Raw genomic sequence first — 27400 nt, forward strand, 5'->3', positions numbered from 1 at the left:
TTGGGAGGACCGCAGACAGTGGACTCAGTGTGAGGGTTAACAGGGTGGGTTGTGTTGGTCTGGGGCACTGGTGTGTCGTGCATAGTGCAGCGTGTGTTAGTGTGCCCTGACGTGTGTATGTCTGCATGCAGGGGACGCTCAGTTATGAGGGGAAATGGGCAAAACCACAGTCTTACCTCAGTAGATAAACACATGACATCAATACTGAAGACTGGTCAGTGGAAGAAGCAACTGGAAAATAATGACAGGCCCTTTAGTTGTGAAAAGGGAGTCGTTTTTTCCCTTAATGATTTAAATTTCACATTAAACAGTGATCACAAGTCCATTATGTACAAAATAAAAAAGACTTTTCAAACACAGCCCACACTCTCAACCCTGCTTCTTGCCTTACAGCATTAGTCACACATTTTGGAAAATACTTTTGTTTTTTGCTGTCTTGCCAAGAGTTAGACGAGAAGATCAACATCGGTCACATTTGTCCATTAAATATGAAGCTAGAGCCAGAAGACACATAGCTGAGCTTATCTTAGATTAGCTTATTTTAGCACACAGACCAGAAACAGGGAGAAAATCTAGCCTGGCTCTGTTGAATGGTAACACAATCCATCTGCTAACACCTCTAAAGCTCATAAATGAACACTCTCTAACTCTGCCAGAAAGCAAAGAAGCATATTTTCCAAATTGTGGAACTATTGCTTTAATGCTCAGTTATGTAGATGTGGTTGCAGTTGTGCAGAATACTAAAAAGATGTTGGCTGTAGTATTTGTGCAGAGCGAAGCATGAGATGCTTTAGTAGATTTACAATCACAATTTCAAGAGAAGCGTGGTTTGGTAAGAGCTGAGACGCCAACAACTCAGCTCCATAAATGTAGCCACACGTTTGTCATATGACTGGAGTTCAGTGTGTAGAGCCTGTAGTGTTCTCTTCTCCCCTCTTTTCTTTCAATTAGGATCTAAAGCCGTGCCACACATGGGAGAGAGGGGACGAGTACAAAGAGGGGGAGAAAGACCAGCATGTGGAGAGGAGAGTGGAGCAGGCAATAAAGGAAAGGGGGATGACTCAGAGTGCAGTTATGTGCCTATTGTGGGCCTCAGCATGCAGCACTAAGTGTTTGTGTGTCCATGGCACACATTGGCGCATGGACAATGTGCTTCTCATGGCCCAGTGTGGTGTGTAGTATTTTTCTGTGGTCACTCTTGAGAACTCCTTAAGGTAGATGTGTCAGTCTGTCAAAAAGGATAGATGATTGGCAGTAAATGGATGAAGGGCAGAGCAAAGAGCAGATCAGTAAGGTGACACATGGCAAACCAATCACTGGAATAAATGCTCTGTACATTTCTGCAAACCACAGATAAGTTGAACCTTTATGTTTCTTTACATTTCAATTTTCAGTTTTATGCACTACAACAGTGTTGTTAACGTGTGATTAGGCTTAAGAACAAACATCACTTGGTTAAGGTCAGGAAAACATCACGTTGTGGCTTAAAATACCTCGTATGGTTGCCACAAACACTGCTGGAAATGTGTCATTAAAAAATACCTGATTTTTCATAACAGACATGGCGAGAAATGTTCTGACTTGTCGCCTTCCACCATTCCCTCCTCCTGATGAGATAAACATCTCATACACATGTAGTCTGACTTAGAATGACTTTAGAAATGTCGATATGATTCACATGAAATGTACAAGTGTAACATCTGTGGTTTGTAGGAACATACAATGCCAACATTTTATTCTGGAGACGACTTGTAATGTGTAATTGTAGGGAGATGTCACCACAGGACTCAGAAGCACCTGTGTTTACAGTCGTCATTCTCAGTTTATATTATTATCGCTCATTTGATTTTTGTTGTTGGTGTGTCATTTGATCTGACGGCACCATTACCACTATAGGGACTTTTTCTGCTGTCAGGTCACAGATGCTTCAACAGTGAATAGATCGTCACGGGTTAATTTATGATCAGTCATGCAGAGAAGTGAGAATGCTTCTCTTTCCTCATATTTCAGCATGATTGTCACTGCGGATGAAAACAATAATTTTTGTCAGTTCTGCAGCGACAGTATATTAATTGAGGTATAACTGGCTGAACTAGTCTGTGAAATTGATCTTAAATTTCCTTGGAAAGGTTCCTTGCTTCACTAAGAACAGTGTGTGTAATTATCTGCATTGAGAAGCTGCACTTAAAGGTCTTTCTGCTTAGCTACAGTAGTTGAGTTGGTGAAGTGATGAAGAGAACATGTGATGGAAATGAATGATGGAAAATATTTTTTGGAATACATTATGATAATGAGCGATGATCTGCTTTCACTTCTTCTATTATATCCTGTGTTGTAGGTTCACTATGTGGTGCTGTAGCACTCCACCAGCAAATACACCACACAGTAGACCTATATTACAAATTAAACACGTAACTAATACTAAGTATGTGCCATTATGTTGCACAATGGAAGGCAGTAATGTTATCATAGAACATATTTTCTAAGTTGGGTATTTCCCTCTGAATCATCTGTTCAACTGCACCGGAATGTTGAATTTCTTTGTTGCTGTCGAGGCGGAGAAGGTTAGTTTCTGTCATACAGAGGTGAGCACGTATGTAGCACATACCTGCACTACAATGGAGAGTTAGCGGAAAGACAGTTTGATTGGATATTGTATGCTATTGTTTGGGGAAAAAAAGATGAATGCATATAATCTAAAGGGATGTTAGAAAGGTTTTAGTCCAAATGTACAAATGTTTTTTGAAAAGTTAAAAAACTGTGAAAACCAATCTGATTCCATACTGTTGTTCCATAACAGTAGCCCCTTTTACACTGCCAGATTTTCCGTGAATGTTGGGCCGTTTTGCCGGCAAGCTGCGAGCGTTTAGACACACAGAGCCGGACTGGCGAGTTGATCCGAAGTGCCCAATTTTCCGCCTCGTAGGGTAGTCATATTGGCAGAACCCTTTTAGTTTAAACAGACCAAGGCAGCCTTCCGCAACGGGAGGGGCTGTTGAAGACTTGTGGGAGGAGCTGTTGATGACGCAGCACGTGTGACCCACTGGCGGTGGATAAACAGGAAACAGCTGATAGCAGGAATTAGCGAGCAGCTAGTAGCAAGTTTGTCCTTGCAAATTAAGAGGCCACGGTGAAGGACGGGCCAACTTATGAGAGAATCGCCGAAGGACTGACTAGCCGCGGCTTCCCTCCCACATCACTGTTTACGTCACATGCAGAGCTACACGTTTTGTTACTTGCTCACACCCCCCATTGCCCCGAAAAAGGCGCATTCTGTATAAACAAAAGTAGGCAGGTGGCATTTTGCTGCACTCCCTGATTTTGTTTTTATAATGCCAATGCTGAAAAAAGACTGATTGGGCTTTCCTGCAAATTTGCACAATTCCTTTTTAAAAAGGGCTAGTGAAGAATAGAATAAAAACTTTATTGTCTGAACCAAATGGTACCAGAAGTTCCTCTTTGACAGGGCTCAACATAACATTTACACATGCAAGACATTACAGACATTATACAAGGACCTAAGAATCTAAAAAATACACGGGATGGAAAATCAACAACACACATCGATACATTAAAGAAAAGGACCAGCGGCATTAGCAAACCATTACTGTGGCACTGAAATTCCTCTACTGTTGAGGGCTGTTATTGCATTTGGAATGAATGATTTTTTATAGATTGTTTTTCCTGCCTGATGGGAGGAGACTGAATGAATGATGGAGGGGATGAGAGGGTTCCTCTGTAATCAGGGTGGCCTTCCTGATAACAGAGTGCTCATATAGATGGGACAGTGGGGTTTGTGGTGAACCGATTATTTTGCTGGCTTGATCTGTGGCACAACAAGACACAAAACAAGTGGCGTGCATTCACAGTACAGTCATCAAGTATTTTCTAGAATCAGGGCGCTCCAAGGGGCCTAGGGTGTTGTAAATGTAATTGCAATGTTACTAGTTCTAGTCTGACCTGGGCTCTTTGTTGCATGTCATCCCCCGTCTCTCCTCATTTCCTGTCACCAGGTAGGTATAGCTGTGTGACTAGAGCAGCTATGTGACCCGCGCACTAGCTACATGAGTTGCCCACTGTACCGATCAGCCCTGTTCGGCCTTGGTCTGGAAGCGGAAGCGGCTATGAAGTGTTATGCTAAAAGAGAGGTGGTGCAGACGCAGGTGCAGGCCGTACGTGCTAGTAGGTTGTTGACTGTTGTCTTTGCAGTGTGTTCAAGTGCAACTTCTTGGCTGAGACACAGGCAACGTGAGGCGACTCAACAGTTGATCTTCTTGCCAATACAGTAGTTCTTTGACAGCAGTGTGGTGAGTCTGGGCCTTAAAACACACACACAGTATTTCACAAAGAAGTCTGATAAAGTAGTTTCAGCATCAGCACTCTTCTTTGTTGCTCATTTTGTTTCCATCCATCCCTATTTTCCTCTTTACTCGTCACTCAAACTCGCCGTCTCATCTGTCATGAAGGCCTGTTTTCTGTCTCTCCCTCTTGTCATGAATCAGTGACTTGTTCACTGCACAGAGTGGACTGAATCCAAGGTTCCTATCAGCTTACCTGCTCAGGAGCAAGCCAAGGAAAGACAGAGAGGTGGAGGAGGATGGGTGGGGGCTGATGGAGACAGGAGCTGCTACCAACAAAGGCTGCTTCATAATAGCAGTGCGTGTCTCCTTTATCCCCAGACCCCTCTCTCATGCCTGGTCACGGCTCTCATGTTACCTCCCCGTCCTCCTTGATGCTTGGAGCAGAATGAGACGCTTTGTCCTTGCGCTCCTGCTTGAGTCTAAGCCTCTTCCACTTACTGGCTGCACACACACACACACACACACACACACACACACACACACACACACACTGTAAAAGGCTCTTTATGTCTGTCTTTTCAATGAACTTTGTCTATTTCTATTAACTCTATGGTTAGTCTCTCTCTGTCTTGACCTGTTCTTTTCATGCACGCTGTTTTTAAAATATTTTTGCAGGAAACATATCAAATTTGTTTTATTGCAGTGCGTACATGTGTGTGTGTGTGTCATGTGCTTAAGGGTTTTTTCCACTGTGAAATTATTAGGTGTGCATGTTTGTGAGTTTTGTGTAGGAATCCATTTATGTGTGCATGTTAACGTCATCACTGTTGCATTTTTGTGTTGTTTTGTGTGTTGCACCCTGACTGTTTGTGTGTGTCTGGGTCTCGTGAGGTTTTTTTTTTTTTGCATTTTGCATTTTGTGTGTTTGTGTGTATGTGTTTTCCACTCCCCCCTCCAGTCTCGCAGGTTTACACAGTTATCTCTGGTATGTAGAAACTAGCAGGTCAGGAATGTAAACCTGATTATGTTTCTGCACACGCAAACACACACACACACACACACACACACGCACACACACACACACACACACACACACACACATACATAGAAAACATGAGTCAGGGGAAAACCACAGTGTACAGTACTGTGCAGCATTAGTCATGCTAATTATTAAGAAAATTAAACTTAATACCTTCACCTTTACTTTGTCTCTCTGCCATGCTTACACGAGGAAAACCATTAGACTTTGACCATGTAGACTGGGCAAAAAAAGACACACCTGCATTTTCTTTTTGAGACCCCAAATTTTAGCCTCTTCTAATAAATAAATCTGCCTTTGTACCCCCAGTGGATGTCCCATTGGTTTACACTTTTAAAACATCCATTCCAGGTTTCTTGTCCTTCCTCAGTATCAGGTTTCAACAGGAAACACATTAGATCCAGGAAGAAAGAAGCTTGTGGCTTTTAATGTCTCATTGCAAAGATCATGATTGTACTGAATGGATTCTCATTATCGCCTGTGATAAACCATATCCTGCTGCTGCACAAGCCCTCAAGTCACTTTGAAGTTCTTGCCACCATTAACTGTAAAAACAGTGGATGTAGCTATTGTGTTGAAATCCATTGGTTTGTGGACTGCTGTTTTGAAGACTTGAGTTCAGCATTATGGCTGTTGGCATGTTGGTATTTTGGAGCAAGAAGTGATCATATTTGGGCAAGAGGCTGGCGCTTTGGAGGAGCAAGGGGTGGATAGCACAGAGAAGCCAAGGACAATGTTGGCAGCCAATCTGTCACTAGAAACCTTAATTATGTATAACTTTAAGCCTTAATAAAATGTAAACAGGAGAATATTAAAAAGAATCACCCCCTGTACAGCTGTCATGAAGAAGGAAATTAGCTGTAGAGACTTGTACCAGGCTGTAAACATGTTTATTTCTGCTGCCTTTAACATGGAGGTCTATGGGGATTGACTCTCTTTTGGTGCCAGCCTCAAATGGCCATTCAAAGAACTGCAATTTTTGACACGTCCGCGTTGGCTTCATTTTTCAGCCCTGAAGGCTGCTGCTTCCTTGCCATGTTTTTGTAGTCACACAGGTACTTTCTGTCACATGCAGTTATTTCTGTGTAAGTGTGTATACATCTACGTGAGGAGTATTGACGGTGACAAACAGACAAAGGAAATAGGAAGGCTCAGATCCATCCTTAATCCACACTCAAGTGAGTGAACAAGTTATGGTTTGTGACATCATGAGGGCATGGGTAATTGCACTACGTCTTGTAGCTTTTCAGCTGTCCTTCCTTGTGTACACACTTTTCTGTGTTGATTCATCGTCATTGCGTTTTCCTTCTTTGTGTCTGCCAAGCCCAGCACTTAGCTGACGTCATGGATATCACCCAACCGCTTGTGCTCCTGGCACAGAGCTGTCACTCACCGCTGTGATTTCATGTGTGGTGATCTAAAGAGTGTTTTATGAATAAAAATATATTTTAAAAAATTGTAAGGCCAACAGGTCATGTTCTTTTATTGTTTCCTTAAAGCCAGCGTGAGCACAGACTACAGGTGACTGAAAGGACAGGGAGAGCAGGGATGGCTTTCATTTTCGTCGTCTGCTCCATATCTTCGTCAGCATGTGACCTCATTGGGGTTAAAAATAGAACGTCCGGATCTGTGACACATTTGTTCTATCACTAACACTGTCAGCACAAAAGGAAAAATTCCTGCGTTACGCCAAGTTGTTGTCAGGAGCTAATGAGGGCAGATCGTTGACGTCTTTACATGCCCATTGCCACGGCAACCCCTCATTAAACACCTCATCACTTGCAGAGAGGTGGGGTGGTTCTTTCTGAGTCCCGTGCCTGACATGTTAACAAGGATAGAGGGAGTTATGGTCCAACAATCAGGGGCTTTGTCTTCAGGAGAAGGATGCAAATAGATGCAGAAACACACACACACACACACACACACACACACACACACACACACACACACACACACACACACACAGAGTAAAGTGCAGGTGCATTACAATCCTCCAGCATGATCACAGAGAATACGAGTGTGTATGCACACACGTGTGCAGGAGGTTGTATGATTTGTTACACAGTAAGACGTGGATGTTTAAACAATGTCTGTTGTTTGAAGGGATGCAGCATGTTTCCTCTTGACTATAAAATGGCTGGATCAGGTTCCTGTTGTGATAACCAGCTTCTGTTGCAGAAACACATCAGCGTGTAGGACCATGTAAGGCTATAGAGGTCACACTGTTTACAGAGCTGAGCCTGCAGTGTCACACACAGCATGTGTTGTATCTTGGCCATGCAGATTCTCAGTTGTTCATCATGTGGTGTCATCACTGCCGTTTGACCTGAGTGATTCTGCAGAGCTGCAGAGTCTCTGTACCGTAGTGTGCTGTGTAAACACAAATCCAGCTTCTGTCACTGTGTCATCTCAGTCCCCCAGTTGTTCTTTACTGCACTATTAAAAATTAAAGCAACCACTGCGAAGAACACTTTAAGTGCACAATATTTTTTATTCCATTTCAATCTTAACTTCAACTTGTTGCAGGGACATAAAACTGACAGTTTAGTTAATGTTCCCTGAAGGTGGCTGTTCACTGTACTTTCAGTGCCATTTTGAAATTACTCTGCCATGTTATTGTAACAAGATGTGAAACCTTAAGTTCTTTATATATTCACTGATCAGAAAAATAAACTGAATTAACATAATAGCTGATATTGCAGGGGTTTTTTTTTGTTTTACTTTTTTATATTTTCGTGTTTGATACAGAGTGTGTGTAAATGGACTGCACTTGTATAGCACCTTTCTAGTCTTACCACCACTTGAAGTGCTTTTTACACTACGAGTCACATTCACACACTGGTGGCCAAGGCTACCATACAAGGTGCCACCTGCTACACAGCTTTAACACTCTTTCAAACTGATGGAACAGCCATTGGGAGCAATTTGGGGTTCAGTATCTTGCTCAACGATACTTCCAGTGATCAACTTGCAGATCTTCCGATTTGTGGACGACCCACTCTATCTCTGAGCCATGGTCGTCCCTCTGTGTGTGAAAACATTCTCAATTAAAGTGGCAATGATTATTTTCATAATATTTTGTTTATATTGTATTAATAACGTTAAAGTTAAATTATCCATTTTGACAGAAGTGAAGAAAGTCGCTGTGGGAAACAAACACTCATTAGGTGAAAGAATGGGTATAGACAGTTCCACTGCAGTAACTGGAGGTCCCCTCTTTGAGAGACGTTGCTCAGGAATGCAAGCCGCCTCTTGGCAATTTCTTTAAAAATGTATAAAAAGCACCTTTGCAATAGAATAATGGGAAATGACCTCAAAAGTAAATTTTCTCTTCTATTTTTGTTTTTTCAAAATGACCAGAAAGAGAGGTCCACACTTGGTGGGGCTATAGTGACAGTCCACTGTTGGTAATGTAGGTGTGTAAGTGTGTGTTTGTGTGTGACTGTGGTAACTACCTTATATTTATCATGCTTACTCTTCCTCCTCAGACCGACATTGCTTATAGGTATATTACTTTACACCTTTGAAGTGCTATAAACCACATTCTCAAGGTTGCAGTTTCCTGTGTTGTGGAGGTAACGGATACTACTTGTGCTAGTCAATATAATACAAAAAAATGACTGGTAATCATGCTACTGGCACTTAGTAAATAAGTATAAATGTTCTTATACTGTGAATTGTACCGATGTATAAAAGTATAGCAGTGGAGTAGAAGCCTCGTGGCCCGAGGCAACCAGAAAAGGACTTTCTTTGACCTTGTGAAGTTTCCCTTTATGTGGGGAAAAACATATGAAAGAAACCAACAACAACTCCTAATAGCTGACAGAGCACTTAATAGAGGATAAGTTACGCCCCAAGTGTCGTGCACTTTATGTAAATTCCCAGTGTTACAGTAAAAGTTGCTTTCATTCGAGCCATTTGCATCCTTTCATGAAGTAAAACTAAGGACCAAAAACACCCTTTAGGGTTGCATAAGAATCATTCCATCAGTCAGTCATTCAACAAGTGACTATCTAAATTTGTTGCATGTCTAAAAGAAAGAGCTTGACTAGATGGCATCGAAGCTGTTGCATCAATCTGATCATGTGCGAGTGCTCGCGTGTTTTGTGCGGCTTGGTGGTCGAAGGTGGCTCTTGCTGAGCTGCTGGAGGGGAAGTGATGGGGATGATGAAAAGCAGAAGCGAGCGGCTTTCTCAGCAGGACATAAAAGTCTTTGTGTTCTTCACACATGCAGCATCTTTATATAAAGAGGGTCTATATTTAGAAGCTCTACACTTCAGCCGTTTGACAAGCCCTCAAGGTCGAACTGAAATGGCCTCAACTGGACATCGATGCTGGTGCTTGTGTAGTAAGCATCAGCTTGTTGGAGGTGACGCTAAACTGTTGCTGAACTGTTGCTGAACTGAATCTCTAATGTAGTGTCTTGTTATAAAACCATCAATCATTTATTAATTTCTCAGAGAGGTTATTAATATTCCTGTACACCGTGCATGTAGCAGCACAAACATACAGCATAGTTAACTGGAAGAGGAAGGAGAAATTAGGTCATCGTTTCATACTCTACAGGTTCCAGTTTGTCTGCACTTCAGGCAAAAGATCTCAATAGCTATCTCTGTACTTGTGACCTGCATCGTATGACCAGAGGTGGTCAAAGAGAGAGTAAACCAACAGAAAAAGAGCTCACAGGAGAGGAAGTGGCAGCCAGCACTGTGGCATCATGTGTGTGTGTGTGTCATGTGCGTGTTTGAATACAATGTTTTTGAGCTCAAATTTCACTTACAAAAGCCTTGTTCCATGACATCACGCTGATATGATGAGAAAGGTGTTTCTGTGTTTGTAGCGTACACAGAGTGACATCACTTGTTTTCTCTGATCCTTTTGTGTGACTGTGTGTTTTTAATAATGACTGAGTAATGTTTGACCTTATCGACGTGAACAAGTGACAGTTGTCATTGCTTAGGGCGATGATGACAAGAGATCCAGCATCAGCTGTGTATTTCTGTAGTTAGTTTATAGCGTTCGTGCTCCAATATGAACAGCTTGGACTAGTTCCTGTTAACCCCATCAGTCCCAATGTACCACCTACTATATTGCACATGAACTGAATGGATAAGGATTAGGATTAAGGGAGATATATTGGCAGAAATGGAATGAAATATATCTTTAGTGTATAACCGCCTAAAGATAAGCATTGTGTTTTCATTACATTAGAATGAGCCGTTTCTATCTACGTAGGGAATAAGTCTACGTCCACTGAGTCTGCCATGTTGTGCCACTAAGAACAGACAAACCAAACACTGGCTCTCAACAGGGCCATTCATGTTTTTGTGTTTTCATGTTTTCATGTTGGCCATTGTGGTTAGCAGGAGGAGACCTCTACGGGGGTTCACGCTTGGCACACAGGAGAAGTTTAAGCTGTTTGCAATCTACAATCTGCAGTCCTCTGCCAAACGCCACTAAGTACCACACACTGTTCCTTTTAAACACCTTCGTAATCCTAATAACATGCATTTTGGAGCAGATCTGTTCTAGTTGAATCTAAATCCCACATGTGGTACATGTAATCCAGCATAAGTATTTAAAAAAAGACAAATAAATAGAAATCTTGACTTAAGCTTCTCGAAACTAGAAAATACATCCAGGGTTAGAACTAATTGTTTCTATTGTCAGTTAATGTTTAGTTTGAATAAAATGTCAAAATAAAATAATGAAAAATGTCCATTACAATTTCCTACAGCCCAAAGTGATGTCAGTGAATTGGCTGTTTTGTCAAGCCAGTGTCCCAGTGCCCAAATGTGTTTAATTTACTGTCATATGTGACAAAATACAAACAGCAAATCCTCACATCTGAGAAGCTGGAACCATTAACTGACTGAAACAGTTAAACGAAAATATTAAAATATATAACTTGTGTAACCATGTAAAATATGGAACTAATCAGCTAATCATCACAGCTCTAACTACATCCATATTTAAAAGGTATAGCAGTGTGTAGGATTTATTGGCATATAGCAGTGACGACTGCAGATTGCAACCAACTGAAACTTCTCTTGTGTGCCAAGTGTGAACTCCCGGTTAGGATTCCTTCAATGTTAATTGTTTAGGAACTTTTTTCCGGAAGATGAACTATATGCAGAGGTCTCTTCCTCTCCAAAACAAATGGACCAGGTGATTAAACCCAGTAAAAACACTGAATAAAGCAGTTTTACGCTAAAAGTTTCAGTTTCACGCTAAGTGTTTTTGGATGCTGTTCCAGCTCATTGTGGAGGAGCTGCTAACTATGGTGGCCGACATGAATACATGAATGGCCCTATCTTGAGTCAGTGTTTGATTTGTCCATTCTGGGCTACTGTAGATACATGGCAGAGCAATAAGGGGGACTCCATGAATGAGTACCGGCTCCCTATGTAGCCATAAACAGCTCCTCCTAAGGTAACGAAAACGCGACAATTCTAATTTTTAGGTGATTATAAACTAATGAAAACATACTCGTTACATGGTATTCCTTTTCTGGCAATGGGTGCCCCTGAAGCCCACACACTGGACCTTTAAAAGACACATAAAGGACATGAAAGTAGACATGGGACTTAGATAGTTCAGTAAGAAAAAGAAATAGAGAATTTTAAAAGTGTTTTTAGTCTCTTTGTGCTGCATTGATTTCTAGATTTCTTTGCTCAGTGTACCTACGTGGAAAATCATTTCATCATGCCCTGAGCAGAACGCAGCATCGAACCTTTGAAGAAAGGTTAGTTAAGTCATTGGCGAGGACATGCGCCGCTGGCCGACCTTAACATTACGTCAGCTTGCGAGAGAGGGAGTGGACCACATTGAGGGCAAAATTAGTGAAGATCAGAAAAGATGACACAATGCTTTTCCTTCTGCATCCTTGTTTCTGTCTCATATGTTGTTCCTTTACAGAGAGGCTCATAAAACATTGTGGTAAAAAAAAAAAAGAAGAGATTGATATCTGATAAGGACAGCTGGACAGCCCAGAAGAGAAAACTAAGGAGAGGTTGATAAACAAGGCACTGAGGAGGAAATTAAGAGTGATAGGAGAAAAAGAGGGAGGGGTTGGGGTAAAGAAAGCCTAGTCCATAATTCATTTCACTCATAATGGCTTCATTGGCCCGAAGAGCTGCAGGAATAGCGCAGGCAGCGCAGGGCAACCTGATCCCTGGTAACCCAAAGAAACCAGCTAGAGACACAGCCCTGACTTCAGGCAAGCCACACTACACTATACTACAGTATGTATGATAATACAGCCAGCTCTTTGTCTGCAGACTTGACACACATGCACACACATGATACTCCTAACCTCTACCCTCACAGCAAGATATACTGTGTACACACAAACATTTAGAGCTGGTTATGTAATTACAAGACAAATAGTTTTTTTTTTTTACCATATTGACATACAGACAGAAGTATTGTGTGGCTTTCGTGCTCTTCCCACCCTGTATTTTCTTTGAGAACTGGGACACGGAGAGAAGAAAAGCAGAAAATGGTCATTTTCTCTGAGGTAACTGTGGTTTGGGGGAGCTGGGATATTGTGCCTCTCAGTCGAGCTGTAAAGACTTGTGGTCTGCACAGACGTGGCAACTGCAGTTGCGGTCAGCACATTGTGTATGTTTTGGACAGAAGGCGTAGGATAATATGACTTGCCTTGTTTCTTGAGTTGCTCAGGAAAGAAGCGACAGTAACAGTAACAGTGTGGGGTTAATGGCAGAGTGGCTGGCATCAAACGGCGCTGTGGGACTTACAAATGACTTAGGCCGAGGGTTGTCTGTGGATTTGGGCTGAGCTGGGAGTCTCCTCTGATCTGGGCTCTGTGGGTGTTTTGTAATTACAAGTGGCAGCAGTTGGTCTTATTTGTGGCAACCCCAGGTACTGATGCATGTAGTTATTACATGATTCACTCCTGTCAGAGAGCTTGTGGGTTTTTTAAGTCTGGTCTTGGTAAAGTTTGGAGCCTCTTCTTATTAGCATCTGTATCGTCTAATTGACCTGTAGACAGAACCATTAATGTAGACGTCTGTTTGGGTTAAAGGCCCTGTTCACCAACAAAGAGCATATTTTTCTCTTGTACTGCTAGTGGTATCTAGACATGTAGATAGTTCTGGTTTTATCTGGTCATCACAAATTGGGATTTGGGTTGCTCACAGCATTTAAAAACTGCTAAACTACTACCAGAGAAATAGTCCTTATTGACATTGAGTTTATGGCTTATTCAGACTGGAGGGTTACGGACTCATGAAAGACACAATGCTGCTGAATTTTTAGAGTTCTGTGATCACTGCTAATGAAACAAAGTTCAGGCAGCCCAACTCGAATCCCTGCTGCACTCACATGTCACTGAAACACATCTAACACTTCCTTATTATCAAGGCAGTGCACTTAAAGCCATCAGTGCTCTGCTTACTCTTTTACTGTTCACCTGCTAGCTGGGATTTTGCTCACTAGTACTGTTGGCACCACTGCTGCTGCTGTTCATATAGTGCTTCAAAAGTCCCACCTCCACCCTAGCATCCATCTGTAGGCCCTGAGACAACATTCCCACAAGAAGGGGAAGTTGTTATCACCACTCTGCACTCCCTGCTTTGCTGAACTCGGTGCTTCCTTGTGAGAAACCAAGCCAAGCATTAATGTTTAACATATTAATTCACATACAATTTAGCAGCTAAAATGAGTTTCCTTTGTAGGGTGGCTGGGCTCAGCTTTAGAGGTAAGGAGTTTGGACTTCTGGAGGGAGCTCGGAGTAGAGCCGCTGCTCCTTTGTGTTGAAAGTGGTTGTTGAGGTGGTTCGGATGATGTGTTCCCAGGTGTATCAGGTGAGATGATATCTCATCTGACCTGGGAACACCTTGGCGTCCCCCAAGAGGAGCTGGAAAGTGTTGCTGGGGAGAAGGATGTCTGGGGTGCTTTGCTTGGACTGCTGCCCCCGAGACCCTGCCCCGGATAAACGGATGAAGTTTGCTGACTGAAGTAAAATCTTTTCCACCAAGCCATGGTCAAAGTCTACACTCCAGAGCCGCTGTGAGCTCTGCTCCCTGATGTTCTGATCACCTCATCACCCAGAGAACCTTATAGTCTTTCTCTGTGATGGCTATTGTACTCACAGTGATGTTGTAGCCTTGAACACTGTATCAAACAAGATGCACATATGTTCAGAGACAGTGAGGTCTCCAATGGAGAGACTGTTTGGTCCTAAACCAAGTGTAAACTAGGTTGAGTGTGTGTGTGTCTACGGTTGTGGGCTGGACCAGTATTGTAGTCCAGACCACCTGAAATCGAGACCAAGTCATGAACAAGACCAGAGCATATCAAGACCAAGTCAAGACCAAGACCAGTGACACACTTAAAATAAAATGTAGAACATGCAAACCATGCAGCAGGCGCTCCTGAAATTCCCATAAAAACAACCACAGAAAACTAATGAAAATTCCTTTATATTCACCTCTTTTATTGCTAAACTGATTATAAGTGTTTATGTACAAGGGTACCATAAGATTTGTCTTAATAAAGTTAAGGCTGCAATGGTGAATTTTATGTGTGGGGATTTCCCTTTGTTTTGTACAAGTCAGCAGTTACAGACAAAAACTAAGGAGCTGAAATAAAGGTAACCATCTTTACTCAACACTCCTTTCTTGAACAGGCAATTTGGCGATAATCCCACAGTTGTGGTTCTGAAATAAAATCCAGAGTCCTCTTCGTCCGAGACTGAGACAAGACTGAGTAAAAATGCAGTCGACTACGAGATGACACTGATCTTGAGTAGTACAACACTGGTGGACCACACACATGTTGGACCAAATTGTTGGACTCTGTAATATTTAAGCCCTGAAATAGTCTGGCAACCTGTCCAGGGTGTACCCCACCTCTTGCCCAATGTCAGCGGGGATAGGCTCCAGCCCCCGTGACCCCTAACAGGATAAGCAATTACAGACAATGAGTGATATATTTAAAAACCCAGTTGTTGCATGATTTGAAGTGTTTAAAGTCACTTACAATCATGATTTTTCCTCACTTGCAAACCACAGATGATAAAAAAATCTGCAACAAAAACCACATGATGAAATGTTGGGGATAAATCACCAACAGATAAGGTCACACTTGAAATTATTTTTAAAAAGATATTCTTCTGTACTCTCTGTGTGAGAAAGCCTCTGGGGTTTCCTTTGCCAAGTTTGTGAATCAACTTTGCATAATAAGTCTGCTTAACAAACAGAGGTATTATTTAAATGGATGCAATACATTGATTTGCTTTCACCTCTCAGGGTTTGTATTCCACCTCCTTCTAATTATCTTTTTTTTTTGGGGGGGGGGGTTGACCTTATGTCTGTGGTTTTAATGTTTGTTTATCAGGTCAAGGATCCTCTGCAGGTTTTGAAAAAAGGCCACTGCATGCTTTTCATGTCTTGTAGTTGATTGTGAGGTCAGCAGCAGTAGCCCACTGCTGGGGCGTGGTGGACTCACTGTGTAGCTTGGCAGTGGTACAAACCAGGCCTGGATTTCAGATGTGGTGATGTGGAGAGCCTGTTGGGAAACTAAGAGGGAGGTGTGTGTGTGTGTGTGTGTGTGTGTGTGTGTATGTGTGTGTGTGTGTGTGTGTGTGTGTGTGTGTGTGTGTGTGTGTTTCGGAGAAAAGAAGGGAAATAGGGGGGGAAGAGAGGGTGCATGTTGCTGTTTGTAAGGAGGGTGTGTCTGTTGGTAAGTGAGGAGGAGGTGTATATGTGTCATTGTGTCGTTCCAAGGTGGAGACCACGGTTCCCCTTCCTGTAAGTTGTTAGAGTCTGGCCAGATGGTGAATCTTGACTCCGCTACAGGAAAAACAACAACAACAGAGACGGGGAGAATATTTTCTTCCGTCTTCTTCTTTCTCCTTCTGGTCTCACCAAGTGTGTCCGGAGTATTCTTACTACTAGTCAAGTTTTAAAACTCCGTGAATATCTTCCTCTCTTTCTCTCTGTCTGTTTTCCTATGTGTGTGTGTGTGCGCGCATGTCTGTGTGTGTATATAGCCATGGTGTCCTGTGTGATGTGGCCACTGAAGTGAACCAGACAGTATTAACTATTCAGGAGAGCAGGGTTTCCCTATGACAGCCTCCTTTGCTCTGCTGACTTCTGACTGACACACTCATCTCTCATATCTTCTTTGGAAGAGCTTCATGGAAACGCCTGTGTGTGTGTGTGTGTGTGTGTGTGTGTACTTGTATATGAATAACAGGAAGATAGGATAGAGTTTCTCCATGTCTTGCTTTCCTCATTGCCCAAGTTGCTTGATTTGTGTAATTCAGTCAGTGGTTCTTGTATATCAACGGTTACATTTGTGTGTGTGTGTGTGTGTGTGTGTGTGAGGTGTGGGGGGTATATGGTTGTTTGCTCATGTTTGTGTTGGCTGCTATATATTCCAGGGGCTTTACACAGCATGGCATGATATAATTAGCTGAGGACATACAGACATGTCATATGCTTGAGTGCATATAGACATTCCTGTGTTGTATCTACATGTACCATGTTTACAGCTCTAAATGTGATGTTTCTAAATGTTACAGTAGATGATTACTGTAGATGAAAATGGCAGAGCAGTGACTGTTTAGGATGTTTGGTGTAGCGTTGAGTATAGTATGGAATTTCTTATTGAAGTTGTAAAAAATTACCTGTTATATACTTCCTCCCGGCCTGATTATGAAAAAGCACTGTTGAGTTTATGAAGTATTTGACAGAAGGCTGTTGCTGAGTTGTGTAGGCAAGTCAGTTTAAAGTGATCAGTTTTGATGTGATATTTTGTAACTTTTTGTAGTCCTATACTTTCATACAATAATTTTAAAAAGACACAAAAACAGTTTGCAAATAAGTTTTTGAAATTATTGAATGTTCCTCCATGTTACCTCAAAGCACAAAGATATACTGTGCAGTATATACGTACATTGTTTCTCAAGAAACAATGTATTGACTCATACCTCTCGATCATCACTTATGACCCACTAAAAGTGTGTGGCGGTGTATTTTTCCGCAGGGACTGTGACCTCTGCCTGTATTTTCCTACTAGCAGGACATTTATGGGTGTGTACCCCCACAACACTCAAGTGAGGCAACTAGGGTTGAGCCGAGCACTCCGGTGAAATGCGTATATGGTACAGATAATGTATTTTTCACAAGTACGAGTATCATTCAAGTTAAAGAATGCGTCAATATCCATACTTGTGATTAAGGAAAATCCTCATTTGAGTAGATGTGTGAAGTCTCTTACTCTTGTGAGTAAGTCAAAAATGATCTGAAGCTCAAGCCTGAGGCTGTTCTGGAAATTGTTTTCTAATAAATAGTAAATATAGCAACTGATCAACCCACATCAATTTCAGGTTTAAAATAACAACGTCTGGTTAGGTCCCATCCATTTCCAGTTTAAAACCTACCCATTCTGAATAGAGATAGGAATACAGATAATTTAGTTGGTGGAACAGATACAGATAATGGTGTACTGACTCATATATAGTAGCAACCAGGTGCCAGACCAACACATTATATGTGGAAATTTACATTGGTACAACACCGTGAATTAACATCTCTTTTTCCTTCAACAACAAACACACATGGTTGGGTTTAGGCAACAAAAGTACGTGGTTAGGTTTAGGGGAAAAGAACAGGGTTTAGAATTTTACGTGGTGCAAATACTGCTCTCTGGGGTGAAAGTCGGTGTTTATCGGGCCAATCCACCATCCCTTCCACCTGCCCCACTCGGACTTTTGCCGCCTTAACTTTTGTCCTTGCCCTGCTGCGTTTCCCCCTGACACCGCCAGTTGTTCTTAAACTATAACGGCAACTGGCCGCAAGTTACTGCCCAAGCGTCGGATTCCGATGACTTCAGAGTGAGACCGGGCTCGCCAGACGTAAGCAGCAGGCATCCAAGAGACACAGGCCAAAAAATGCTAACATAGTGAGGCAAAATGAGAGTTAATCTGGGGTTGGATTTTACCTCCTTCCACCGGGTTTTGCTTAGCATGTTTACAAACATAACCAACAATCCAGCATAGTATACCTTTAAGGTTTATACATGTATTCATGTTTATGGTGTCTCATGAAACATGTAAAAAACAGTATGGTGGTTGCATGCTATTTTGTGAATATTTAGTAAAGACCATCTGTATATTAGTTAATATTTAGCTCTTTTTGGAAGAATGTAAATATATAAACATTCTGATATAAATATTATCCAATCTGAACATGCAATTTAAACCTCTTTTAACAATGCTTTCATGTCCCGGCCTTTAAAGTGTTTGATGGCTTGTTTTCTGCTGTTACATGGCAGCTTGGATTGTGTATCTGCTTTTGATTTTATTTGAAACGAGACATTTTTTGTCACTAATAGAAGCTCAGTGAACTGTTGACATAACTGACTCACCTAACAGGCAACACACATGCACACATACAGCATTTGTTGTACAGCATCTGCCTTCTTAACCATTTGATTCTTCTAATCTATGTTTCCTTTATTTCTTTGTATGTTCCAGTTCCCAGAGTGCGGCTTCTACGGCATTTATGACAAGATTTTGCTGTTCAAGCATGACACGACCACCAACAACATCCTGCAGCTGGTTAAAAGTGCCAGTGACATCCAAGAGGGAGATCTAGTGGAGGTGGTGCTCTCTGGTAAATAAGCACCTCTATTTTCTTTTATCTTGTGTCAATAGGGTACAAGATAGCCACATTAAAATCTAAATGACATTTTCTTTCCTCTGCTATCTCCCTTTCATTACTGTTGTTACTCTGCATCACAACCCTTGAAATCAGTCCTTATCTGCTCATTTTACTACAGACATTATCTTTCACTGGCCTAATCTCTTCTTTTGTTGTTTCAAAGTGTACCGTCCCGCTGTCAGGAAGAAAACCCATATATATTTCCATACTGTTCCCATCTCATCCATCTAATCATTCTTTATTCTGCCCAGTTGATGCTTTGATTGTATCTTGACACCCACTGTGACCACGCTCCACATCTGTTATCTCTTTTAGCGGCAGCCACTTTTGAAGATTTCCAAATTCGGCCCCACGCACTGAACGTGCACTCATACCGGGCCCCGGCCTTTTGTGATCACTGTGGAGAGATGCTGTTCGGACTAGTCAGACAAGGGCTCAAATGTGACGGTGAGGAAAAAAAGGGAGGTGAAGTGTAAATAAGAAAAGATGATGTGGTCCTGACATTTCTCTGAGAAATGAAAAGAATTGTAACACTCACCAAATATGCTCCATCTCTCCTGCTCACTGGTTCTTTGATTGATGTCGCCCCCTGCAGGATGTGGGCTAAACTACCACAAGCGCTGTGCATTCAGCATACCAAACAACTGCAGTGGAGCTAGGAAACGGCGTCTGTCCACCACCTCCCTAAGCAGCAGCCAGTCACTGCGTCTCTCCACCACTGAGTCTCTGTATAGTGCAGGGACGGCCTCCACCTGCGCAGAGGATGTCAGCCTCATCCGCTCACACACACAAATGGTACTGGTGGATTCATGTACACAGTGCTCTGCTTGGGTTTAGACTACAGAAGTTAGGGAGGCTTTCCAGTGGACAGCATTTGTTTGACCACATCAAACAGCTTTTTTTTAAAGTGGTGTAGGGTGAACCCACCTTAACTCCGTTTAGTCACTTACTCACAAGGCTTTTAGGTTGAGACTAAAACCACAGGTGATGGACACATTTGTGATGGTGGTGAAACTTTTGAGATGCAAAGTCACTCAGAATAATCCACAGACTTTCCTTCCAGAACAATTTTAATAAGAAGTTTTATCTACCAAGGGCATATGAAATGTTGTCATGGATACCTCATCAAACCAAACTGCCTGCATGAGTGCAATCCTCTAGGGGGGGTATGTAGCTGTTGAAATTTGGATTAACGCTTAAAGTAAACTGATAAGCTCATGGCAAACAGAAATAACTGCTGGTTGATTTCTCCTTATTCACTTACTCTAATTACAAAAAGAATGGAAACAGTTTATTCAGAGTGGAAACATGAGCTTAGCGTGGCTATAATCAATATTTGTATACTCACAATGTATCAAATGAATATGAGAAAGGGGTTGCTGTTATTGATAAACCTACAGGGAATTGTCATCCTGTCATTGTTGTCCTCTGCAACGCTTCTCTAATTTATGAAGCTCTATAGTGAGTTCAACCACAATTTGTAGTTGTCTGCTCATAGTGTTGTCTCAAGCTACAGCAGGCGGCTGTCTTTAATGAACAAGCTCTAACAGTCCACTGTGTACTTCCTGCTAGCAGACAGACGCCATTAGTGACTAGCTGGTGCAGCATTTATCAGCAAAGAGACAGATATTTCCCCCAGGAATTGGTAGAAACCAAAAACAGAGCTTAAAGAGAGTGAATATCAGACATACAGTCATCAGGTGGGCAAAAACAGGGCTCCAAACGAATAATAATGTCACTTCTTAACAGCTGAATGTAAGCAGCTGTTCACCATATGTAATAATGCATCAATGTTGTGTTCATAATTGGTTCCTGCTGCCCCCAAGTGGCCAAAATAATCAGATCTTGCAGGTTGAAAGGCACAGATCACAAAAAAACAACAACATATGTTTCCTCTTACCTCTAGTGCTTTTTATCAGTCTAGATTGTTTGGGTGTGAATTGGATATATCCGCCAAGAGATGTCCACCCTCTCTCCAATATAATGGAACTTAATGGCACTCAGCTTGTGGTGCTCAAAGTGCCAAAAACAAACTTAAAAAACTCAACATGAGTGTCTATTTCCAGAGACCATGAGTCAGTTGCTCAAGATAATCCACAGACCTTGTTGGGAGCAGTTTTATGTAGGAACTTTCTATCAAAGTACAGCTGTCAACTGTATCACCACGCAGAAGGAAGTGTGCATCTACTCATGGACATAATGTCATTTAGCTCCATGGTGCTAGGTGAGCTTGCAGTGGATGTCGTTCAGTAGAAAGAAAATAGTTCCTACATTAAACTGCTCCAACACACCAACACTCAGACACACCAAAACAATCTAAACTGATAAATAATGCTACAGGTAAGAGGACAAATATGTGTTTTTAATTCTGAGGTGAAGTATCCCTTTAAGCACAAGAGATTTTCTTTTTAGAAATTCAGTCTTTATAATAATTAATTAATAATTAATTAATTGTAATTAATTAGCTTCGTAGTTATTTTCTTAGTTGGATAAATCAGATAATAGTGTTCTTACTGTTTTACCAAAACAGTTTACGGTTTAATTGATAATCTTGTTTCCTTTCTATTCTGCTAGCCACGAACCCCTAGTGATGCTCGTCGCTTCTACACGGGCCGACCAGTTCATTTGGACAAGATCCTGATGAGCAAGGTGAAGGTGCCCCACACGTTCGCTGTCCACTCCTACACACGACCGACGGTGTGCCAGTACTGCAAGAGGCTTCTTCGGGGACTGTTCAGGCAGGGCCTACAGTGCAAAGGTGAGTACAGACAAAGAAAGAGAGACTAATTTCTGCATGTCCAGGGCGACACAGAATATCAGCTAAATATAATCGCGAGTATACGTGTGATTATGATGTGTTTCATGTCTTCCAGACTGCAAGTTTAACTGCCATAAACGCTGTGCGTATAAGGTTCCTAATGACTGCCTTGGGGAGACCATTGGAGGTGAGAGAATATAAGAATCTAATTTCTTAATGACTCTGTTAACCCTGCATGGATTTGATAAACATATTATTTTCTCATCTGCATGTTTCTATTGTCAGAACTACAGTAGGTTACTATAATAACATGATAACATGATATAACGCATTGTCTAACAAGACTGAAACTCACTGGCACTAATGTTTTTATCTTCTCAGACAACAGAAGTAACTGCGGTAAGTGTAACTGCTACTCTGTATTGGTGCATGTAAAGCCTTCTCATAGCGGTGTTAGTTGTATAGCAGTAGCAAACAGTAGTATTTTTTCCACAGCATTTTAACCACATAGTCATTTTAAATTTACGATGGACTCAATCCCTTCCCTCTTCTTTTGCCCCAGACATGTTGAGTCCCAGTGTTGACCCTGAGGTGCCCATGGACTACAGCAGTGAGTACGATGCCTCAGACAAGTCTTCGATAGACGACTCGGACGAGGCCTGCAGCATCCCTGGGTCCTTTTCTCCTGAAAACAACCAAGATGGAACCAGCGGAGACCAGAGGTACAAGGAAAATATTTGGAGAAATAAGTCCTTTAAAGGAGCAGTGCGTAGGATTTAGTGGCATCTAGTGGTGAGGATTGCAGATTGCAAAACCAGCTGAAACTGGCACACTCCCATGTGCCAAGCATGAACTCCTGGTTAGAATTCAATCAGCGTTCAGTGTTCAGGAGGTTCGTACCGGGAGCCAAATTATCTACAGAGGTCTCTTCTTTTCCAAAAAAAATGGACCCTGTATATAAACTGAGCAAAAAGTTTCACATTTCAAATCAGCGTGTCTCCGATGCTGTTCAGCTCTTTGCAGACGGTCCACTAGCCCAGCACCTGCTAATGTGTGCTTACTTTATTTCTTTGATAACTTAAGATCCAGACGTTCAGATGGTTTTATTACTGGGAGCCAAATCTGCAGAGGTCTCTACCTTTCCAGAACAAACAAACCTGGGGTCTCATTTATAAAACAATGTGTAGGATCCATGCTAAAAATGTACGTACGGACAAAAGCCGAAACTGGCATGTACCAAAAAATATTCAACAATTTCTACAATCAGGCTTCCACCTCACCATCTGCGTCATCAGTTTCTCGTCTCCAAAATGTTGGGAAACATTGGTCAAAGTTTCTCCTGTCAAGTATGTTTTTATAGATCACAACTTTTGCATGGGAGCTGGCGTACACCTCTTTCAGACCTCGTCTTGGGCGTACACAGTGTTTATAAATCCTGAGTCCTGGTGATCTGAACTGGTGAAAACACTGAATACAGCAGTGTCATGCTAAAAATCAGTCTTTTTCCAATGCTGTTCATATCATTGAGGAGATGCTAACTACGGTGGCCGACGTGAAAATATGAATGGGCCTATCTATAGCCAGTGTTTTGTTTGTCCGTTCTGGGCCACTGTAGAAACACAGCAGTGCAACATGCCACACTCCATGGACAAGGACCTGCTCAGTATGTAGATATAAATGGCTCATTCTAAGGTAACAGGTGATTTCACACTAAAGAAAACCCATTAATTATATTATGTTTCATCTCTGCCAATATTTGCCCCAAAATCCTACACACTGGTGCTTTAATGAACAGGAATACCAAAATAACTGTAACACAGAAATTGAAACACACGTTTTACTCACTGAGCTCTGCCCCTCTTCCTCCAGTGTTTACATCCCGTTAATGAGGGTGGTGCAGTCGGTGAGACAGACAACCCGTCGATCCAGTACGGCTATTAAGGAAGGATGGATGGTTCACTACAGCAATAAGGACACACTGGTAAAAATATTACTCAGAATTCCCACTTCACGCTCTTTCTGGGTATCTAAACCAGTTCCCCTGAATAGTATCTTAGTCATTGTTGTTGCTGCTGGACGTACAGATTTAAGTCAGTTTATTCTCGATGCACTTTCTTTACTTTCTTTTCTATGATTTACTGCTGAAAGTCTTTCTGTTTTACTCTCCACTCACTCAGACAGACAGAAAGGACCTTCTAGTCTATTTCCTCTGTCTACCAGTTTCTCTCTCAACTGTTTTAACCTTAATCATTTGGCTTTATGCACTTTATTACTTCCTTTTGCTTTTATATTTCTTTTTTCTTTTATATTTGTGTGAGCATGTGTGTGTGCGTGTGTGTGCGCTATGGAAGAAAAAACAGTTGAAGACTGATGATGAGGTTCCCTGCAAACATAACAGCACTCAGCCGATGTGTGGTGAATTCAAGCTAAAAGCCCATTTCCTGCCTTTTCTTTTTCTAACGTATTCTCTATATTTGTCCTCAAAGAAACCTCGCTGTCTCTTCTGTTTTGTTCTTGCTTGTTTTCCCCCTCCAGCTCACTAACACACTCCTTTTCTTTCTGTCACTTTTGTCTCCTGTCTCTTTCTCTTCACCTTCTCATCCTGCAGCTTGTGCTCCTGCTCATTCTTCTCATCTCTTCTTTTCCACTGGACGTCAACGCCAAAACTTGAAATGCATTCAAATTGATCCCTGAACTTTGCCCCGGTCCGTGCCCCATCCCTCACCCTATGTCCTCTCTCCATCCAACCCCCCAATGTCCTGCCTTACCTTGGTTGCCCCCACCTCCTCCAATCCCCAACAGAGAAAGAGGCACTACTGGCGTCTGGACTGTAAGTGCATCATCCTTTTTCAGAACAACACTTCCAACAAATACTACAAGGTAAATATAAATTACTCCATGAAAAGCTATAGATCTCAAGTCATTTGTTTAAAGTGTGTAACCTCACCGGTCCATCCCTCTCGCAGGAGATCCCTCTATCCGAGATCCTGGAGGTGCGTCAAGCTGGCAACTTCACTCTGGTCCCCCCAGGCACAAATCCTCACTGCTTCGAGCTCATCACAGGGAATATGTGCTACTTCGTAGGCGAGGACCCCAACACCCTCCCCCCTCTGTCCCCCACCACCCCCCAAACTCACCCTCAGACTCCTCCCTCCCCCAGCCAAGTAGCTCCCAACAGCGGTATTGGGCGTGAGGTGGCAAAAGCGTGGGAGAGCGCCATTCGCCAGGCCCTCATGCCAGTCATCTTTCAGGACGCACCCCCAGCTGAGGGGAACACAACTCACAGTAAGTTAAGAGCACATTGCTGCATTCAATATATGGATGGGCATGTCAGTATAATATGCCAAAAAAGTGTGTGCGTGTTGCTACGTCACCAACGAGATGCTTGAGAAATAGTGGATCAAGTGTGAAAAAACAACTTGCCAACTCTAGCTGACTAATTGGAAGAGTGGTTTTTAAATAATAGACAATTAAGAACTCACAACACTGTGTAACCTTTACATTGTTTCTGGTGCTGTATTTTCAGGACAAGCTTCTATCAGCATATCTGTGTCCAACAGTCAAATCCAAGAGAACGTGGTATGACTTTATGTCAATTTTTAGGAAGTTCCTTCCATCTTTAAATGAATTACACATTGAGGATGATGATTATTGAGTGAAATATTGTTGTCCTACAGGATATTGGTACAGTGTACCAGATTTTTGCTGATGAAGTGTTGGGATCTGGACAATTTGGAGTGGTGTACGGAGGTATGTAAATCTATGTCCAACTGATGCTGAACCCTAGTTTGGTTCATTTTGTGAAGGTCAAAATTAGTTTAAAGTGGAAATAGTTTTTTTTCTTTAACCAATTGTTATGATGTAAATGTTGATTGCACAACATTTCGATTGGTTCCCTATCAGCCTCACTTTCACAACTGTCTGGTACGTTTTCCTAGCAAAATAATTCACTTCAATTCAATTCAATTTTATTTATAAAGCCCAATATCACAAATCACAATTTGCCTCACAGGGCTTTACAGCATACGACATCCCTCTGTCCTTAAGACCCTCACAGCGGATAAGGAAAAACTCCCCAAAAAAAACCCTTTAATGGGGAAAAAAACGGTAGAAACCTCAGGAAGAGCAACTGAGGAGGGATCCCTCTTCCAGGACGGACAGACGTGCAATAGATGTCGTACAGAACAGATCAGCATAATAAATTAACAGTAATCCATATGACACAATGAGACAGAGAGAGAGACAGAGAAAGAGATGCAGGTAATGACAGTATCTTACAACAACATTAATGAAAGTAATAATATTATAGTTATAGTTCTGGCTACTGTGGTACAATATGTTGAAAGTATGTATTAATATCTGGCAGTATACTTGTGTGACAATAGTCATATGTGTATAATAACAGTAGAAGTATGACTAATGACTAATGATGGCAGCAGCAGCAGGAGGCATCTGGCAGGACCACGGCAGCAGCACAACCACACACGTCACGCTGTCCAGGCACCGCTGCGGTATGAGTTAATCTGAGAGACAGTGGAGCACAAAGGCTCCGGAGAAGAAGCCGAGTTAGTGACATCCAGAATGGCTGAGTTAGCAAGATGCAGTAATAGGATGAGAGAGAGAGAGACAGAGAGAGAGAGAGAGAGAGAGAGAGAGAGAGAGAGAGAGAGAGAGAGAGAGAGCCCGGTGTATTATAGGGGGTCCTCCGGCAGACTAGGCCTAAGTCAGCCTAACTAGGGGCTGGTAAGGGGCAAGCCTGAGCCAGCCCTAACTATAAGCTTTATCAAAGAGGAAAGTCTTAAGTCTAGTCTTAAATGTGGAGACGGTGTCTGCCTCCCGGACCGTAACAGGAAGATGATTCCACAGGAGAGGAGCCTGATAGCTGGAGGCTCTGGCTCCTGATCTACTTTTGGAGACTTTAGGGACCACGAGTAACCCTGCGTTCTCAGAGCGCAGTGTTCTGGTGGGATAATATGGCACTATGAGCTCTCTAAGATATGACGGAGCTTGACCATTTAGAGCTTTATAAGTTAACAGTAGGATTTTAAATTCAATTCTGGATTTTACAGGGAGCCAGTGCAGAGAAGCTAAAACAGGAGAAATATGATCTTGTTTCTTTGTTCCTGTTAGTACACGTGCTGCTGCATTCTGAATTAGCTGGAGAGTTTTTAAGGACTTATTAGAGCTACCTGATAATAGAGAGTTACAGTAATCCAGCCTTGAGGTAACAAAAGCGTGGACCAATTTTTCTGCATCTTTTCGGGACAGGATAGGCCTAATTTTCACAATATTACGCAGATGAAAAAATGCAGTCTGTGAGGTTTGTTTTAAATGAGAATTAAAAGACAAATCTTGATCAAATGTTACTCCGAGGTTTCTTACGGTAGTGCTAGAGGCCAGAGCAATGCCATCTAGAGAAACTATGTCATCAGATAAAGAGTCTCTGAGTTGTTTGGGGCCAAGAACAATAACTTCAGTTTTGTCTGAATTTAACATCAGGAAATTGGTGCTCATCCAATTTTTTATGTCTTTAAGGCAGTTATGGAGTTTAGTTAATTGATTACTTTCTTCTGGCTTCATCGATAAATACAACTGTGTATCATCCGCA

At 42.0% G+C, this 27400-nt stretch overlaps 1 protein-coding gene across 2 annotated transcripts in view; it reads left to right on the plus strand.

The window, feature by feature from the left end:
• Positions 1–27400, plus strand: part of prkd2 (protein kinase D2) — a 47151-nt gene that overhangs the window by 12831 nt on the left and 6920 nt on the right. Inside the window, exons 2-13 of one of the 2 annotated variants that reach the window (XM_033631869.2) lie at positions 18848–18986; positions 19350–19481; positions 19630–19829; positions 21609–21792; positions 21908–21979; positions 22174–22191; positions 22355–22514; positions 23662–23773; positions 24595–24672; positions 24759–25077; positions 25319–25371; positions 25470–25542. In XM_033631869.2, coding sequence (XP_033487760.1) covers positions 18848–18986; positions 19350–19481; positions 19630–19829; positions 21609–21792; positions 21908–21979; positions 22174–22191; positions 22355–22514; positions 23662–23773; positions 24595–24672; positions 24759–25077; positions 25319–25371; positions 25470–25542 — 1540 coding nt within the window. The remainder of the gene's footprint in view (positions 1–18847; positions 18987–19349; positions 19482–19629; positions 19830–21608; positions 21793–21907; positions 21980–22173; positions 22192–22354; positions 22515–23661; positions 23774–24594; positions 24673–24758; positions 25078–25318; positions 25372–25469; positions 25543–27400) is intronic. The other variant, XM_033631870.2, reaches the window with a different exon arrangement.

Source organism: Epinephelus lanceolatus, chromosome 4, assembly GCF_041903045.1.
Source record: "Epinephelus lanceolatus isolate andai-2023 chromosome 4, ASM4190304v1, whole genome shotgun sequence".
NCBI classification, from domain to species: Eukaryota; Metazoa; Chordata; class Actinopteri; order Perciformes; family Serranidae; genus Epinephelus; species Epinephelus lanceolatus.